General features: G+C 44.4%; 1 protein-coding gene across 1 annotated transcript in view; it reads right to left on the bottom strand.

Annotated features, from left to right (window-relative positions):
- Positions 1–15,751: 15,751 nt before the first annotated feature.
- Positions 15,752–18,369, bottom strand: part of LOC138295216 (caltrin-like protein 2) — a 40,098-nt gene continuing 37,480 nt past the window's right edge. Inside the window, exon 3 of the mRNA XM_069233390.1 lies at positions 15,752–16,385. Within this exon, the coding sequence (XP_069089491.1) occupies positions 16,348–16,385 (38 nt within the window). The 3' untranslated portion in view covers positions 15,752–16,347. The remainder of the gene's footprint in view (positions 16,386–18,369) is intronic.

Raw genomic sequence — 18,369 nt, 5'->3', positions numbered from 1 at the left:
AGTAATCCTGAACCCAATTTGTGCCTCTTTAATCCATTTACAGCCGTCCCTGCGGCTTCAACTCACTCTTGCAGCTTACTGCCTTTGTGCCGCCTTTTCGTTGTTCTCTTCCTCCGTCTTTCCCATATTTGTCTTTTGCTCGCAGCAAATGCTTGAGGTTCAAAAATAAGTCCCAGCCCTCAAAAATAAGTGTTTGTGCCCAGCACCGGAAACCACCAACACAAATTAAGCACTGGGCGGCGGACTAGGCTAAGAAGAGATTTATAATTTACGTGTTTTAAGCCACACCCTTAATTATATTGGCTGCACCCTTTTCAGAGACCCCACGCCCCCCATTCCACTTAAAGCCCTGGTCCCTGGACACTCCTCTCCAGGAAACGGTGTGTCAGGATTGCAGCTGCTTATGCACTTCTTTGTAGTGTATATAGCATGAGCTGCAGGCATATTACACGGGTCACACTCCTGCTCTGCAGGGACACCACGTCCCATGTGCACCCCAGACCTTGCTCCAGCTGCTCTGACACGAGGCCTCCGCACTCCCCTCCCCAGTGCACCCTGGGATACCGGCCATCTGCAGGGCTTTCTCAGGATCACTGCAGAACTGCAGGCAACGCACCCCCTCTAAGGCTGGTTAGATGACCAAGCCTACGTTTGTCTTCCCCAGTAAATTTAATTGAGAGCAGTCTTCTCTAATGAGTAGCTTTTGAGCTGCTATTAGCTCTCTAGTTTCTTGTAAGTGTGTGTTATGTGTACAGCTAACCTTTTGCTTAGTTGAATTAATATATGTATACCAAAATTGCAAATCATATATGCAACACAATAATGAGTGTATTTTTTGAACTCTTAAGCTTGATGTTTAGAAAACAATTGTTGAATTTCCAAAATATAGATACAATTTTTATTTTGGTGCTAAATAATGCAGTGCTTAATATTATTGCCTTGTTGCCTGGGTCTGGACATTGCAGCTCTGATTATTATAAACTACCAATATGAAGACATTCAAACTGTTTATGGTTTATTAATGATAAACCTTCATTATTAGGGTGAGTGTTGTGTACAAACGTTTGAAAAGTTTAACAATCTGAGGCTAAGTATAATGCTCCTACAATGCTCTCTGATTAGATGTAAATGTTTGCAGAAGCTTGTAAGCAAGAGTGATGATTCTTTGCTTTCAAAATAAAATGTTCAGAAAAAAATGTAAGTAGGAAAAAAACATTTCCCTACTATGAAATTTTAGGTGCTATTTCCTTGAAGCGTCATTTAGTAAAATGTGTTGATGCATGCTAGTATTTCCCAAATATATTCCTAATGGAAAATCAGTGTAACCATTTTCAATAAGGTTATGGACAGCATGAAAATAAACAGGCACTGGCAAAGCCAACAGATCAGCATCGTTTTGTGAATCTTTTGATTTTGTCAATGTGTCTATTGCTTTGACATTGCTTTTATAACACTTGTGGGAGCTGCCAGGCCCTCATCATTATAACAAACACAGGCAAAAAGAAAGCACACATTGCCACCAGAGGCATAACAAAGGTCCTGCAGCCCCCATGTGGCCCTTTCCCCCCCCCCCCCCCCCCCCCCAAGTGCGACACCTATCCTGAGTGAGTCTGGTGGGGAAGGGGCTCCATGTTCTTTGCAGGGGGGTGCTTCTAGTTTTGTTATGCCACAGTAGTTCTTAACACTGAACAGAACTACTTTGTGTGCCAAAATGCTTCTTGTGGAAGAGCAAAATTTGATCACTCACAGTAAAGCCAGCCAATTGAGAAATAGAAGTTTAATAAAAACAAAATGTCTTTGTTAATGCCAGACCTAATTAGGGACCCAGTTCTTAAAGAAAGTCACAAAAGTGCACCCATGGCATATGTCTTTGAATTAGTGGCTTTCATGAATTCACAAGGGCTTACAGAAGTAGACCAGAAAATCGTACTCCTAGAAAATATTTGTGAACTCTATTTTAGCATGAGCAAATATGCATGTATAGACTTGCTCATGTGAAAATCTATTGAACGTTTACCCGTTCACTTTCCCTCTAACCACTTGTTTCCCAAACCTGAAAGAATGTTTAGTTCTTCCATTGTCGGGAGTAAATGTCCACTCTTTCTCATTCAGGAAAAAGATTAGAGAAGAGCTGGTGAGCAGACTCAAAGGCATTCCAACCCCGGAATTATTGCTTAATGCTTCCTCCATCCCCAGTATTTAGATCTGCAGAAAGGTGGCAAAATAATGAAATTGCTATAGTCTGGATTGAAATTACAAGTATTCAAGCCCTACAATAGTAACAGCCCTGGCATAATCAGAGAGGCTATTATCATAGCTCTTACGTAATGAGAATGCTGCCATAATTTGTCGGTGCACCTGGTTCTTATTTTCACTCCCAATGGCCCAAGAACTGGAATAGGCACCACCTGGGGAGTTAGGGTCAAAAGCAAACAAACCCAGAGGCTGTTAAGTGAAGTCTTTGATGTCCCTAAGACGTCTTAACGGGAGGCAAGCTCAGTCCAAGCCCTTGGAGACACTTCACAAGCAGGATTTCAGAAGGCAAAGCCCAGTCCTTTCCCTCATAGGCAGAAGCCGCAGCAGCAGGCCAGCACAGCAAAGAAACAGGCAGAATGGTAGGTCTTTCTCTAGAATCATTTTATTCTCTTTGGTAGAGGTTCTTCTTGATCCAGAAGTGTTCTGCAGTTGTGGGTTTTTGGGTTCACTACTTAATCATTTCTGCCTTTTGAAGTAGGCAAACTTCAAAGGAAAGTCTTTGTAGTGCACAAGACCCTGCCTCTTCCTTGCCCTGCCCCAGACACACACTAGGGGATTGGAGACTGTATTGTGAGAGGACAGGTACAGCCCTTTCAAGTGCAGGTGACAGCTCCTCCCTCCCACTCTAACCCAGGAAGACGTATCACAAAATGCAGGACACACCTCAGATCCCTTTGTGTCACTGTTTAGAATGAATTCACAAACAGCCCAACTGTCAGTCAGACCCAGTCGTGTATTAAGCAGCCAGGCAGAGGCACAGAACGGTTAAGCAAGAAAATGCCCACTTTCTGAAAGTGCAAAAAGAACAAGTGATGGATGAAATGCTGAACAATGTCAAACATTCACCCCCAGTACAGATATCTGGGCCTAAAATCATAGTTTTTTTTGCTACCCGTGCCATTCCCGTTTGTACCCAGCCATATGCAAATCAGTCTTGACCCTGTTCCCCAGGGGAACAGTCCAGCACGAACTGCCATGCCAGGTATTCTCTGGACTGGAACCGGTTTTGGGGTATCACCCCTTTGCAGCCAGGTTTGCTTGAATCCAGTGGCCTGGGGAGCACAGGACCCAAGTCTGGGCATACCCTTCCCACTTAGGGCGACATATGCAAAAATAACAAGTGGTGGACATAATGCTAAACAATGTCAAATATTAACCCCCAGTACAGAGATCTTGGCCTAAATCCATTGTTTATTTTGCTACCTATGCCATTCTAGTTTGGACTCAGCCATATGCAAATCAGTCTTGATCCTGTTACCATTGGGAACAGTCCAGCGCCAACTGCCAGGCCAGGTCTTCCTGGGACTGGAAAGAAGCATGAGGGACTGGTTCGGGGTATCATCCCTCCTCAGCCAGGCTCACTTTAATCCAGTGGCCTGGGGAGCACTGGAACCACGTCTGGGCTTACCCTTCCCACTTAAGGCGACATATGCAAAAAGAACAAGTGATGGACGGAATGCTGAATAATGTCAATCATTCACCCCCAGTACAGAGATCTTGACCTAAATCCATCATTTATTTGCTACCCATGCCATTCCAGTTTGGACCCAGCCATATAAAAATCACTCTTGAGCCTGTGTAGAAGGCTGGCCTGGTTTTTACCGGGTACCTGTTGTATTTATACCTTATACCAGGTCCAGTTATCCTTGATTAGTTAAACTGTAGACAGTGTCTAGAAGCCAGGCTTTCTAGTAGTAATGTGGATGATCAGCCAAGGCCTAACTATGAGACATGCAAAGCTCATGCAGTATCACTATAGTCATACAGTACTTACACACATGAAAGAAAATACCCAGTGTTACAAAAATAAAGGGACTTTGTTTAGGTGACACACATACCCAAAATACTCTAGAGACTATACTCCCTTAGTAGGTAAGTAAAAGACAAGTTATATACACTAATATCCAAAAACAGGTAAGTAAACAGAAAACAGTGCAATAAGTGAAAATCATAACAGTTAGAAATGGGCCTACGAGGAACACAAACCATATACTAAGAAAGTGTAATTCGAATGTCGGTTTCCCACCTAGGCAAGTGTAGTGTGTAGAGGGGCAATGGGAGTATTAGAAAACACCAATGGTAAGTAATAGAACCCACCCCAGAGCCCAGGAAAGCAGGAGTAAATCACAGTAACTTTCCTAGAATACACAGAAAAATATAAAAGAAGATAATGCATGAAGCAGAAGAGACTGCCAGACACCAACAGTGGATTCCTAGACCCAACGTGTCTAACGTCAAAATATAAATATGGAGTTAGGTTTGCACCGAATTTGTGTAAAAAATAAAATTAAAAAAAATTATGCTAATTTGTCACAAACAGAGTATAAATCTGCCCCTTGGTGACTTTAGTGGTTCACCCTGATGGGGATTGTGCCTATTGTTTGAGAAGGGCTCACACCTTCCTCAACCAACAATCCTATTTCTCACATTCGTGGCATTGGTGGGATACAGTGCTTGTTTTTTATGCAGTGCTGTACATTAATTGGTGTGACACTAAATTCCCAGATAGGTAATTTGACAACAGAGTTTACAATTTTCCTTAGCTTCTAATTGGCAATTTTCCTCCCTTTTCTAAATTTAAGTTCCCTGTCTGCTTTTTTTCTATAATGGGGATGTAAGTGCTCAACGTTGATATCCTCTGTGTAATAAAGGTTTTTGAAATCCTGTTATGACCCCGAGGCTTCAGATCAGGAGGCCAGCCAACCAGCTCTTGGAGTCGCTCTGAGTTCTGGATTCAAGAGAAATAGGTCTAGTCTTTCTCACCAAGGCAAAAGGGCAGCTGCTCAGCACATCAAAGTAGGATTCCAGCACATTGGCATTCATTCAGAAGCACATCAATTCTTCTTCCGGACAGAGTAGTCACAGGTCCAGAAGTGTACTGAAGGGTGGTGTCTGAGGTCCATCTTTTATACCCTGGTGTGCTGGCTCTGGAAGGTGGGAGAAGGTTCTAGACAATGACTTTGAAGAGCAAGGAATTCCCTGCCTCTCCTGCCCAGGCCCCAAGCTGGCTGGACTGCAGGCACCAAATGGCTAATGTATGAAACTGTCAACTTTCTAAAAGAGGCATTTTCAGGATTGCAATTTAAAATCCAACTTCACCATAAGGTAGGATTTGGAATTGTGATTCCAGGGGCACCAAACATGGTCGCCGAAAGAATGGTGTAGGGGCAGTGCTATCACTGCTGATGAGGAGGGCTTAAACCAACCTGTAGCCTTCATCAGTATGAAGTTACTTCCCAGGCAAGAGAGGTGTAGCAAAATAGAAATGGAAGCCTTTCCAGTCGTCTTGACGCTGAAGTAGCTGAGACCCTACCTGTTTGGGACTCACTTCTGGGTTGAGACAGACCACAGGCTCCTCAAGTGGCTAATATAAATGATGGGTGAGGATCCAAAACTGTTGAGGTGGTCCATCTCCCACCAGGGAATGGACTAAATGATGGAATACTGTCCTTGGTCAGACCACTCCAGTGATGATGGCCTCTCCAGGTTCTTCCAACATAGTGATGAGAACGTCAAAGAGATTTGGTAGTTTTCCCACGTTTAGCTGCGGGGGACATGTTAGACCTGTCAGCCTTAGGGTGGCCTTTCCCCAGACCTGTTGCTTTCATACTCCCACCATCTTGTTTTTCTGATCTTGTTTTTGTTGGCCTTAGGACTCTGCATTTTACCACTCTGGACCAGTGCTAATATGCCAATTGGATAAGCCAATAGTGCCATGTTTAGGGTAGAGAGCACAAGCACTTTAGCCTTGGCTGAGACAAAACTACTGCTGGAGCATAAAATGAGCATGAAGAAGCTGTTGCTCAAAGGTAGGCAACAATGGTGGAGGTAATATCTCAGTGTCCACAGGAGAAACGAGGGTTCACTTCCTAAATGATCTGGTGCTTAACTTTGTTTTGGGGTATGACATAGATAAATGGTTTGAGGCCTATGAGGCTGCATTGGAGATGCACAGGATCCATGAGGAGGATTGAGGGGGGCAGCCTAGATTTACATCCCGAGTGAGGGGAGGGATGCCCTGTCAGCCCTAGTGAAAGCAGACAGGATGAAGTATCCCCCTATGAAGGACTATCACCAAGAAATATGTACTGACCTCAGAAAAGCATAGGCAATAGTTTAGGGACAGACAGAAGTTTCCCCAGCAGTCCTCTGTAGATTGTGTGGACCAATTTCTGGATGGTTGGATGAACGGCAGTGATACAAGTGATTGTAAGGGGCTGTACCATTTGATTGTAAGGAACCACATGTTTAGTCTTTGCTTTACAGAGCTGCGGCAACACCTAGTGGATAGTATGCTTTCTGACCCCAGGGAGCTTGCTAAGGAGGCAGACCACTGGATCTTATTTGTGTCCACAAGAAAGTGTCTGAGAGGGACTCCCAAAAGGTCAGGAGAAAGAGGGGGAGATAAAAACAAAAAGGAGGACTCTCAAGCCCCCCAAAACAGATCTTAATGGAAGGGGTCCCAGTCCCAACCTGACCTCAAGAAGAATTCATTTGTTGACAAGATCACTGGAAAGGTTGTCGCTAAGTGTTATGCGTGTTTCAAGTTTGGGCATGCCAAGGGAGATTTCAAGTGTCTCAAAAAGGCACAGCCCTCCACTGGTGGCTATACCTAAGGGTTTGCCAGTGTAGCGCTTGGAATGAGACAGTATGGGGGGCAGCTGAGGTTACCTTACTGTCCCTTGGCGAAAGGAGATGGTGCCCAAAGCTCATATCTTCCAATACTTCAAAGTATAGGCAGTGGTTCATCACCAATTGGCAGACAGTGGAGGCTCTCAGGGACACAGGAGCCAGTATGAAGATTCTCAGGTGTCATCAGGTGTAATCGCAGCAGATGATATCGAATACATTCCCCCAGGTTTGTAGTAGCAGACAACCGTAAGAGTCATTACCCAGTGGCTCTGGTTTCCTTTGAGTGGGTGAGGGGTCTCAGGTTCTCTTAAGTTAGTGAGCCTCGCCATGCTTGTGGATGATTTGTTAGGAAATGACCTGGAGACACTACCTGGAAGGACATGGAGCTCTCGTCGCACCTGGAAATGTTTGGGTTACCTGAGTGGGTCTGTATGACCACACGGTCCATGACTGTCAAGAAGTAGAGCCAATGAAGCATTGAAAAATGGCCCAGGCAACTGACAATAAAAGGAAGGGCAAGAGGCATGGGAAATCAGCCACTGAAACTCCTGCAGTACAGGTGGATGTGACACCAGAGGAGGCTGCCTCGGAGCCTATTTGGGAGGGCGCTTCCTGGAGGTAAACAGGTGGCCCTCCCAGGTGGAACTGAAGACAGCTATGTCATCTGTAGGAAAGTACCATCTTGCCTGGCATGTTACCCCCATTTTTCACTGTATATATGTTGTTTTAGTTGTATGTGTCACTGGGACCCTGGTAACCCAGGGCCCCAGTGCTCATAAGTGTGCCTGAATGTGTTACCTGTGTAGTGACTAACTGTCTCACTGAGGCTCTGCTAATCAGAACCTCAGTGGTTATGCTCTCTCATTTCTTTCCAAATTGTCACTGACAGGCTAGTGACCATTTTTACCAATTTACATTGGCTTACTGGAACACCCTTATAATTCCCTAGTATATGGTACTGAGGTACCCAGGGTATTGGGGTTCCAGGAGATCCCTATGGGCTGCAGCATTTCTTTTGCCACCCATAGGGAGCTCTGACAATTCTTACACAGGCCTGCCACTGCAGCCTGAGTGAAATAACGTCCACGTTATTTCACAGCCATTTTACACTGCACTTAAGTAACTTATAAGTCACCTATATGTCTAACCTTTACCTGGTAAAGGTTAGGTGCAAAGTTACTTAGTGTGAGGGCACCCTGGCACTAGCCAAGGTGCCCCCACATTGTTCAGAGCCAATTCACTGAACTTTGTGAGTGCGGGGACACCATTACACGCGTGCACTTCATATAGGTCACTACCTATATGTAGCTTCACCATGGTAACTCCGAATATGGCCATGTAACATGTCTATGATCATGGAATTGCCCCCTCTATGCCATCCTGGCATTGTTGGTACAATTCCATGATCCCAGTGGTCTGTAGCACAGACCCTGGTACTGCCAGACGGCCCTTCCTGGGGTTTCACTGCAGCTGCTGCTGCTGCCAACCCCTCAGACAGGCAGCTGCCCTCCTGGGGTCCAGCCAGGCCTGGCCCAGAATGGCAGAACAAAGAACTTCCTCTGAGAGAGGGTGTGACACCCTCTCCCTTTGGAAAATGGTGTGAAGGCAGGGGAGGAGTAGCCTCCCCCAGCCTCTGGAAATGCTTTGTTGGGCACAGATGTGCCCAATTCTGCATAAGCCAGTCTACACCGGTTCAGGGACCCCTTAGCCCCTGCTCTGGCGCGAAACTGGACAAAGGAAAGGGGAGTGACCACTCCCCTGACCTGCACCTCCCCTGGGAGGTGTCCAGAGCTCCTCCAGTGTGCTCCAGACCTCTGCCATCTTGGAAACAGAGGTGCTGCTGGCACACTGGACTGCTCTGAGTGGCCAGTGCCACCAGGTGACGTCAGAGACTCCTGCTGATAGGCTCCTTCAGGTGTTAGTAGCCTTTCCTCTCTCCTAGGTAGCCAAACCCTCTTTTCTGGCTATTTAGGGTCTCTGTCTCTGGGGAAACTTTAGATAACGAATGCATGAGCTCAGCCGAGTTCCTCTGCATCTCTCTCTTCACCTTCTGATAAGGAATCGACCGCTGACCGCGCTGGAAGCCTGCAAACCTGCAACATAGTAGCAAAGACGACTACTGCAACTCTGTAACGCTGATCCTGCCGCCTTCTCGACTGTTTTCCTGCTTGTGCATGCTGTGGGGGTAGCCTGCCTCCTCTCTGCACCAGAAGCTCCGAAGAAATCTCCCGTGGGTCGACGGAATCTTCCCCCTGCAACCGCAGGCACCAAAAAGCTGCATTACCGGTCCCTTGGGTCTCCTCTCAGCACGACGAGCGAGGTCCCTCGAATCCAGCTACGCTGTCCAAGTGACCCCCACAGTCCAGTGACTCTTCAGCCCAAGTTTGGTGGAGGTAAGTCCTTGCCTCACCTCGCTGGGCTGCATTGCTGGGAACCGCGACTTTGCAGCTACTCCGGCCCCTGTGCACTTCCGGCGGAAATCCTTCGTGCACAGCCAAGCCTGGGTCCACGGCACTCTAACCTGCATTGCACGACTTTCTAAGTTGGTCTCCGGCGACGTGGGACTCCTTTGTGCAACTTCGGCGAGCACCGTTTCACGCATCCTCGTAGTGCCTGTTTCTGGCACTTCTCCGGGTGCTACCTGCTTCAGTGAGGGCTCTTTGTATTGCTCGACGTCCCCTCTCTCTGCAGGTCCAATTTGCAACCTCCTGGTCCCTCCTGGGCCCCAGCAGCGTCCAAAAACGCCAAACGCACGATTTGCGTGTAGCAAGGCTTGTTGGCGTCCTTCCGGCGGGAAAACACTTCTGCACGACTCTCCAAGGCGAGAGGGATCCGTCCACCAAAGGGGAAGTCTCTAGCCCTTTGCGTTCCTGCAGAAACCTCAGCTTCTTCTGTCCAGTCGAAGCTTCTTTGCACCGCAGCTGGCATTTCCTGGGCATCTGCCCATCTCCGACTTGCTTGTGACTTTTGGACTTGGTCCCCTTGTTCCACAGGTACCCTAGATTGGAAATCCACAGTTGTTGCATTGCTGGTTTGTGTCTTTCCTGCATTATTCCTCTAACACGACTTCTTTGTCCTTAGGGGAACTTTAGTGCACTTTGCACTCACTTTTCAGGGTCTTGGGGAGGGTTATTTTTCTAACTCTCCCTATTTTCTAATAGTCCCAGCGACCCTCTACAAGGTCACATAGGTTTGGGGTCCATTCGTGGTTCGCATTCCACTTTTCGAGTATATGGTTTGTGTTGCCCCTATCCCTATGTTTCCCCATTGCATCCTATTGTAACTATACATTGTTTGCACTGTTTTCTAAGACTATACTGCATATTTTTGCTATTGTGTATATATATCTTGTGTATATTTCCTATCCTCTCACTGAGGATACACTCTAAGATACTTTGGCATATTGTCATAAAAATAAAGTACCTTTATTTTTAGTATAACTGTGTATTGTGTTTTCTTATGATATTGTGCATATGACACTAAGTGGTACTGTAGTAGCTTCACACGTCTCCTAGTTCAGCCTAAGCTGCTCTGCTAAGCTACCATTATCTATCAGCCTAAGCTGCTAGACACCCTATACACTAATAAGGGATAACTGGGCCTGGTGCAAGGTGCAAGTACCCCTTGGTACTCACTACAAGCCAGTCCAGCCTCCTACATCATCTAGGTAAGCAGCACTGAAGTCCTCCATCCCAGCCAGGACCTGATCCACCAACTGCTGAATGGTGGCAGGGGCATTCTTGAGTCCAAAGAGCATTACCCTAACTTGGAAGTGGCCCTATGGGGTAGAAAATGCTAACTTCTCTTTGCCCCCACAGTTAGGGAGATCTGCCAGCATCCTGAAGTGAGGTCAAAAGTATTCAGGAACTGGGGAGCCCATAACCAGACTATGAGCTCATCAGCTTGGGGGATAGGGTGTGCAACAGTCTCTGTGACTGATTTGAGTTCACTATAGTCCACACAGTTCCAGAGTTCTGGGGTGGCACCCACTGGGGCAGCCTTGGGAACCAGCACCACTGGGCTGGACCAGGGACTACTAGGGTGCCCAATCACTCCCACCTCCAGCATCTTGTAGATTTATTCCTTAATAGTGGCTTTCACCTTGCCTGACAGACTGTCGATCTTGTTTTTGAAAAGTGGGCTCTCACAAGTGTCTATGTTATGGGTACACAGGTGTGTAAGCCCAGGGGTGAGAGAGAACAGGAAGTCAAACTGTCCCAACAACTTGTGAAAGCCCCTCCTCTGCTCTAGAGTCAGGATAGGAGAATGGTTGACACCGTCCACTGACCTATGTATTTCTTTGGATTGCGGAAGGTCAGGGAGAGACTCACTCTCCTCTTTCAACCATCATCTGTCACCAGCAGCATGGTGACCTCACACCTCTAGTCCTGGGCATTGAGGTGATTCACATGGAGTGCCCTTGAGGGGCTTCAGGGTGTCTTGACGTCTTCAAAGTAGGTGGCCTCCCCCTTTCTCTCCTTCACCTCGTAGGTCCTGTCCAACAGTCTTGGAGGACCCTTGGCGCCACTGGTTCCATTACCCAAACTTTCTGGTCTGGCTGAAACTCCACCAGAATGTCCTTCTGTTCATACCAGGGTTTCATGACCTCCTGGCTGGCTTCTAAATTCTCAGAAACCTTTTCCAGAACTTTTACATCTGGTTCCTAAAGGCCAGCTGTGGGAAAGTACCATCTTGCCTGGCATGTTAACCCCATATTTCACGGCATATATGTTGTTTTAGTGTATGTGTCACTGGGACCCTGCCAGCCAGGGCCCCAGTGCTCATAAGTGTGCCCTGTATGTGTTCCCTGTGTGATGACTAACTGTCTCACTGAGGCTCTGCTAATCAGAACCTCAGTGGTTATGCTCTCTCTGCTTTCCAAATTGTCACTAACAGGCTAGTGACCAATTTCACCAACTCACATTGGCATACTGGAACACCCTTATAATTCCCTAGTATATGGTACTGAGGTACCCAGGGTATTGGGGTTCCAGGAGATCCCTATGGGCTGCAGCATTTCTTTTGCCACCCATAGGGAGCTCTGACAATTCTTACACAGGCCTGCCAGTGCAGCCTGAGTGAAATAACGTCCACATTATTTCACAGCCATTTACCACTGCACTTAAGTAACTTATAAGTCACCTATATGTCTAACCTTCACCTGGTGAAGGTTGGGTGCAAAGTTACTTAGTGTGTGGGCACCCTGGCACTAGCCAAGGTGCCCCCACATCGTTCAGGGCAAATTCCCCGGACTTTGTGAGTGCGGGGACACCATTACACGCGTGCACTGTACATAGGTCACTACCTATGTACAGCGTCACAATGGTAACTCCGAACATGGCCATGTAACATGTCTAAGATCATGGAATTGTCCCCCCAATGCCATTCTGGCATTGGGGGGACAATTCCATGATCCCCCGGGTCTCTAGCATAGTACCCGGGTCCTGCCACAATGCCTTTCCGGGGTCTCCACTGCAGCTGCTGCTGCTGCCAGCCCCTCAGACAGGTTTCTGCCCTCCTGGGGTTCCAGGCAGCCCTGGCCCAGGAAGGCAGAACAAAGGATTTCCTCTGAGAGAGGGTGAGGAGTAGCCTCCCCCAGCCTCTGGAAATGCTTTGATGGGCACAGATGGTGCCCATCTCTGCATAAGCCAGTCTACACCGGTTTAGGGATCCCCCAGCCCTGCTCTGGCACGAAACTGGACAAAGGAAAGGGGAGTGACCACTCCCCTGACCTGCACCTCTCAGGGGAGGTGCCCAGAGCTCCTCCAGTGTGTCCCAGACCTCTGCCATCTTGAAAACAGAGGTGTCTGTGGCACACTGGACTGCTCTGGGTGGCCAGTGCCAGCAGGTGACGTGAGAGGCTCCTTCTGATATGCTCTTACTTCTCTTGGTAGCCAGTCCTCCTTCCTTGGTAGCCAGACCTCCTTTTCTGGCTATTTAGGGTCTCTGCTTTGGGGAATTCTGTGTCAGGACCCTTAACTAATCTAAATGAATTTTCCCCTTGTGCCAACTTATACAATATCTTTCTGGTCAAGTTTTCCTTAATTGACACCCTCAATGCCATTATTTCCCAAAATCCTGGTAAGGACCCTAGGCTAAATTAAATGTGATGGAGAACGGTGACATCATTCTGGAATAATTCCAAAATCATTGATTATTACAATCCTCAAAAAGGGCTCACAAGGCCTTTTGGAAAATTATTGCCCAATAAGCCAGATCTGTAACATGCAAAAGATCTTCAGTATGCAGATAAACTATTAATATGGATTGACAAAAACATATTCTCTCCCACTTCCAGGGAGGTTTCTGATCAAGGGTCACCCCCATGGACCAGTTCTTTTTTTTTGATTAAGTGGAAGTCCATTGATATCAGTGACTGCCACTTGTGTGTGGCTTTTGTGGACTTTTCAGGTGGACTTTGATCTCGTCCAGAGATTAAAACTGTGGGAGGTGTTTGCTAAACAAGGAGCCCCCCTGAATTTAATTTCTATAATAATCCAATTGTATTCAGAGAAGTTTGCTCAGGTTCAGCGGGTGTACATGGAAAGCTTACACAGAAGGTGAAAATGAACTAAGGAGTTCACCAGGGCTGTCCTGGCTTCACCTCTTTTCCTACTCTTTATGAATTGTTGCTTTGATATTTTCTCAAATATTTCTAATGACTCCCCTTGTATCGCAGGCCAGAAAGTCCCAGGTTTGCTCTTTGCAGATGATAATTCATTATTATTCTGGCCTCCGGTGGGCATTAAAATTCTCTTAGAGTTTTGAGTTTTGCTTAAATTATGGTCTAGAAATTGCTGCTGCAAAGTTAAATTTCATGGTACTCAGTCTCCAAAAATCATTTTGTCGGTTGATTGCTATAAAGGATTTTTCCTTGGATAAAGTCCATAGATTTAAGCACATGTTAGCTCTAGTTAAGAGCGATTTAGAGTTGAATCACAGGTCGACCGCGTTACTTAAATCTGCCAACTGCTTGTCCACTTTTTCTTTATCACCTGTTCTAGAAGTATATAGGGCTAAAGTTGTCAATACAGCGCACGTGGTTCTGACCTCCGGGGCCATCACAAGCTAGAAGCATTTGAAAAAAAGCAAGAAAAAATTTATCACATCTTTATTGAAGGTCCTGAGAAGCACTCTGACTCTTCCACTGGGAATTGATTCTGCCTGAAAACCTGTTTCCCTTGTTGCCAAAGACTAAACCTCTCCTGTACTGGACATGCTGTTGGACAGTGGATGAGGTGTCTATAGCGAAGCAGTACACAATGTCATAACCAGAAGAGGTGCCCTAGAGATTATGGGGGCTGCCTGTGTAAAATCCCCCCCTAAATAACTTTGGCCTGGGCATGTTCCATTCGGGTCCCCAACAGATCCCCAGACACTGTTCGATAATATTACAAATGGATATTGAGAAATAATGACATGAAAATGTTTGGCATCGCTTGTGAATGGTAGTCTTACAGATTGTGTTTTTGCATTCAGATGAGGTCTAGAAATTGTGGATTTCCTAAATTATAATAGTTACCCTCAGGCCAGGGCACTGTACATCAGATTTAAACTTGGTACACTTTAATTGGCTACTTTCACCTTTAAAAGAACATGTGATTGATCAAGCTCAAATCTTTGGTGTTTAATGTCTCGACTGAAAGCGAGGAACACCTCTTATTCCTTTATGGAGCTTATCATAACATAAGTGTTAAATGGATTGTTTCCTTGGGCTTACTTTAGAAATTGAAAATGACATACAGTTGGAACCATTTCTAGATGCTGTTTCGCCAACCATGGCCAAACGTTTACATGCGAATTGTAGGTATGGAATTCAGCCCCTAAGGGGGTTCGCCAGTAATTTTCTATCCACCATATGTGGCCAAGTGAAAGAAGTGGATTATCCCGACGTGCTGGTTGTTACATGCTACACGGCACGAAGAGGCCATGCAGTTTTTAAATTCAGACACAAGAAGTTCTATAGTTTTTGCTGAGGCTCGTTTTCTCCTATCAAGTTGGAATGTGAGAATCAAGATGTTATCTTTAAACTAAACAGTATTAACTGTGTTCCCTAGTTAGTTTTGGATGGATTAGGGCTATACTTTGCATGTTTTTAGCTTTAGTCTTTTAATGAGAATCAGTTAATTACTAATGTGTTATTTGGGTATTACCATGGAAATAATCTATTATATGGATGTATAACTACTGAACATACCAACATTGGAAGGCAGAAACACATTGTTATCCACTGCCCTATGTATATCTCTTGGCTCTGAGACTTTTTTTTAACCCACACGCAGTGGAAACAAAATTGAGTTTTTTCTTTTTTGCTTTTTCCCAACCCTAACTATGTCATTACTTTTAACATCTAATGTTTTAAATTAATTCTTTTACAACGTTTTGGATGGTATTGCAGTTTCATTGAGATATTTGTAAATATTGTTAATGTACTTTTATTGTGTGAAGTCACCAAAATAAAGTTGATGTTGATGCTGTATCCAAGTTTTTACAGGAGGCATGGTGTATACGCTTAAAATTAATGAAGCTCTGATGTTAGATTGAATGCAAATGCTATATATATTTTTATGGAGTTTTTAATGTTATGAATAATATGATTTTGGCTATTGTATTGTTTATTTTTTAGCATTTATGAAGCAAAATAATGTGTTTAGCTAAAGCATATATCAAGATTTTATACTTTTAAATTAGTGCATATATTTTTTATTTACTTATGTCGATGGTTCAGTGAACCCAGGCAAACAATAAAGGACGGGTTGTTGGCTCCCACAGGGGTTGTTTATTGGAACCTCGTTGTTTACCTTAGTGTAATTTATAATAATAAAAACTCTGTGTATGAAAATAAGAAAGACACCCTACTAAGTTAATGCATTCAGATTTTATTGCTTATTTGAAGTTCAAAGATATGTTTAATCCGTTACAGAACTACAAGCAAGGAATTCTCCCCTTCCTCTGAAACAGTAACTCAGTGTACAAGACGAGGGTATAGATAAGAAAGATGGAAGGGAGGGTAACACCAACACCTGTGTCTACAGCTCCCACAACCCCTGCTATAGACTTTGTGTCTGGCTCTGCAGATTCTCTTACCAGCCCTGATGATGAAAAGATGTCCCCATATGATCTCTAATCAGCGCCTCACTGCTTTTGCAAGCTAGAAGTTATTGTCAGAGATGGGCCGTGTAATTATATCTTCAGATGACCCAGGATAGATCTTATCCTGTCACAAGTAATCTGCAATGTACAAGGAGTTACTAAGTGATTTGTGCTCACTCAAGGCTGTCTGATATTCCGTGTAAAGGAGGTATTATCAGCAAGATGCAGAGGTGCCAGTGAAGTACATCCTTCCCTCATCCGGAGGGTTCTTCTCGCAGTGGAATCTTGAAAAGCTTCTTGATGCTGGTCAGAGAAGAGCCAGGTCTGTCCGGTGCCTCAAATAACAAACAGGCAGCGGAGCAGGCATTAGACCCAGATAGGAGGAGGTGGAGCATTGGGATCAACTATGGGAAAAAAGAATTCAAAAGTTTTATGAAACTATGAAGCAGTAAAGATAGATACAATCAAGCTATCAATCCTCCTTTGTAACAATTATCCTTATCTACTTACTGTTCACTCTTACAATATATATGTACTGGAGTTTATAAAAAACATTGCTTGAGGGAGTAAAATATAACAGAGAAATCTGTAGAGAGGGCTTGATCAAGAATCTTCATACACTGGATGCAGCGAAGGAGTAAATCATTAACATGTAGAGCCACAAGTGAGAGAAGGCTATAGTAAGACTTATTTTAAATTCAGCATCAGCAGAAGAGCAGCAGCACCCAGGCAGAATTGGTGTTAAGTAGGAGGAGGAGAGGAGATAGGAGTGACGTCAGTTGAGGGTGGGGGAGGAAGAAAAGGAGGAAAGGAGAGAGTCAGCGGGTGGGGGGGTTGAGTTTAAACAGATAGAGTTTAAACAGTTTTGGGGGGAATTTGAAGGTTTCCAGGACATTAGAGACCTTTGGGTAAGGAGCTGCAGAAAACTGGGGCTGCACCAAAGTAGTGATGGGTAGCAGTTAGTTTGTTTCCTTTCCTTGTACTTTATTATAAAGAGAATCCTAAGTTGGGGTGGAGATGTCCCTGTGGTGAAGGATAGGGAAAATGAAAAATGTTTCTTGAACTTTATATTAAATTAGTAAACGTATGTTTATATTAAATAATAATGTAAATTAATTATGTAGATATTTGGTTTTAATACAGAACAAAACAAAAAATGGCACCACACTATTAACTTAATTTTTTTATTGAGTCTTTAACCAATATTTAAAATATTTTAAATTAAAAGAAATTCTGAAGTTTACGGTAAAAAAGAAGATTCCACTTAAAGTAAAAAAGTACATTTCTTAGTAATCAAAATTTAATAAAGGTGATGTAAACATTCATATATGAGTAATCTATTTATCATTTAATAAAAAATGTTACATTAATTTATAAATGCAAAAAAAGTTGTTAAAAATATTTTATAATTAAATATTGTTTTATGTTTAGTTTTTGTTAGCATAAAATTATCTTTATTCATATTTTGAACCATTTTAAATAATTTAACGTAAACAATTTACTATGGGATGTTATTTTAAGTCCTGGCATTTATTGGTTTCTACTGGAGGGTGCTACACTATCAGTGGTTGGGCATGTGTGATACTGGACTTACTACTGGTTCTTTCTGGCAGTAAGAACTCACACTTGTAAATTTGTCTCCACCCCCTGTTTTCGGGAGGGGAGGTGTGTGAGACTACACTTTTGAGTAACTTTGTATTTGAATTTTCTGAATAACCATAAGTAGTAAAGTTACTTATATGTGAAGGAGTAAATTGCACATGTAAATTTCTCACAAGTGTAAGTTACCTTCGTGAATAGCACACGTTGTGAGGGGATAAGCATTGCATTTTGCGTGCGAGTTGTGATTTGCTTGTCTGTTATGCATAATGGTTTACGTTCACACACCAAGGGGTTCACTAACCTGCGACTAACCACCACAGACTGCCAAAGCTCTCTGAACACAGCCTTTGGGGGTTGGCTGCAGAGCCTGGCCTCTGGCCTGGCCTTGTATGACATTTTTTATTACGGATTGTGAATCCAGTTGTGTGGTTTGCAAGCCCATAGCAAGCCTCACAGGTAGGAACTATGACTCCAGGCCAATCTTCTTCATGGGGTTGTTGAGGACTTTCCGCTGGGTTCCTGGTCCTGGTTTGGGTTCACAAACATGCAAAAGGTGCTCAATAAATGTTCATGCGTCTGCTTTGTGGTGTCCTTATATGTTTATTTACATTATGAAAAAAAACATATTGAACGCAAAACTGAAAAAGCCCTGAATTTGCTAGTTGTGGTATGCAATGTGTATCACAAAATTCTTATTAGTGAACTATAACTTTAATCGCACCCTCTCCCACATGTATCCTTTCCTCTGTTTGACAGACCTGCTCAGAATTTGAATTAACCAACAGG

Source organism: Pleurodeles waltl, chromosome 5 (assembly GCF_031143425.1).
Source record: "Pleurodeles waltl isolate 20211129_DDA chromosome 5, aPleWal1.hap1.20221129, whole genome shotgun sequence".
NCBI classification, from domain to species: Eukaryota; Metazoa; Chordata; class Amphibia; order Caudata; family Salamandridae; genus Pleurodeles; species Pleurodeles waltl.
Note: the sequence above shows the minus strand (reverse complement) of the source record. Positions and strands in the feature narration are given on the sequence as shown.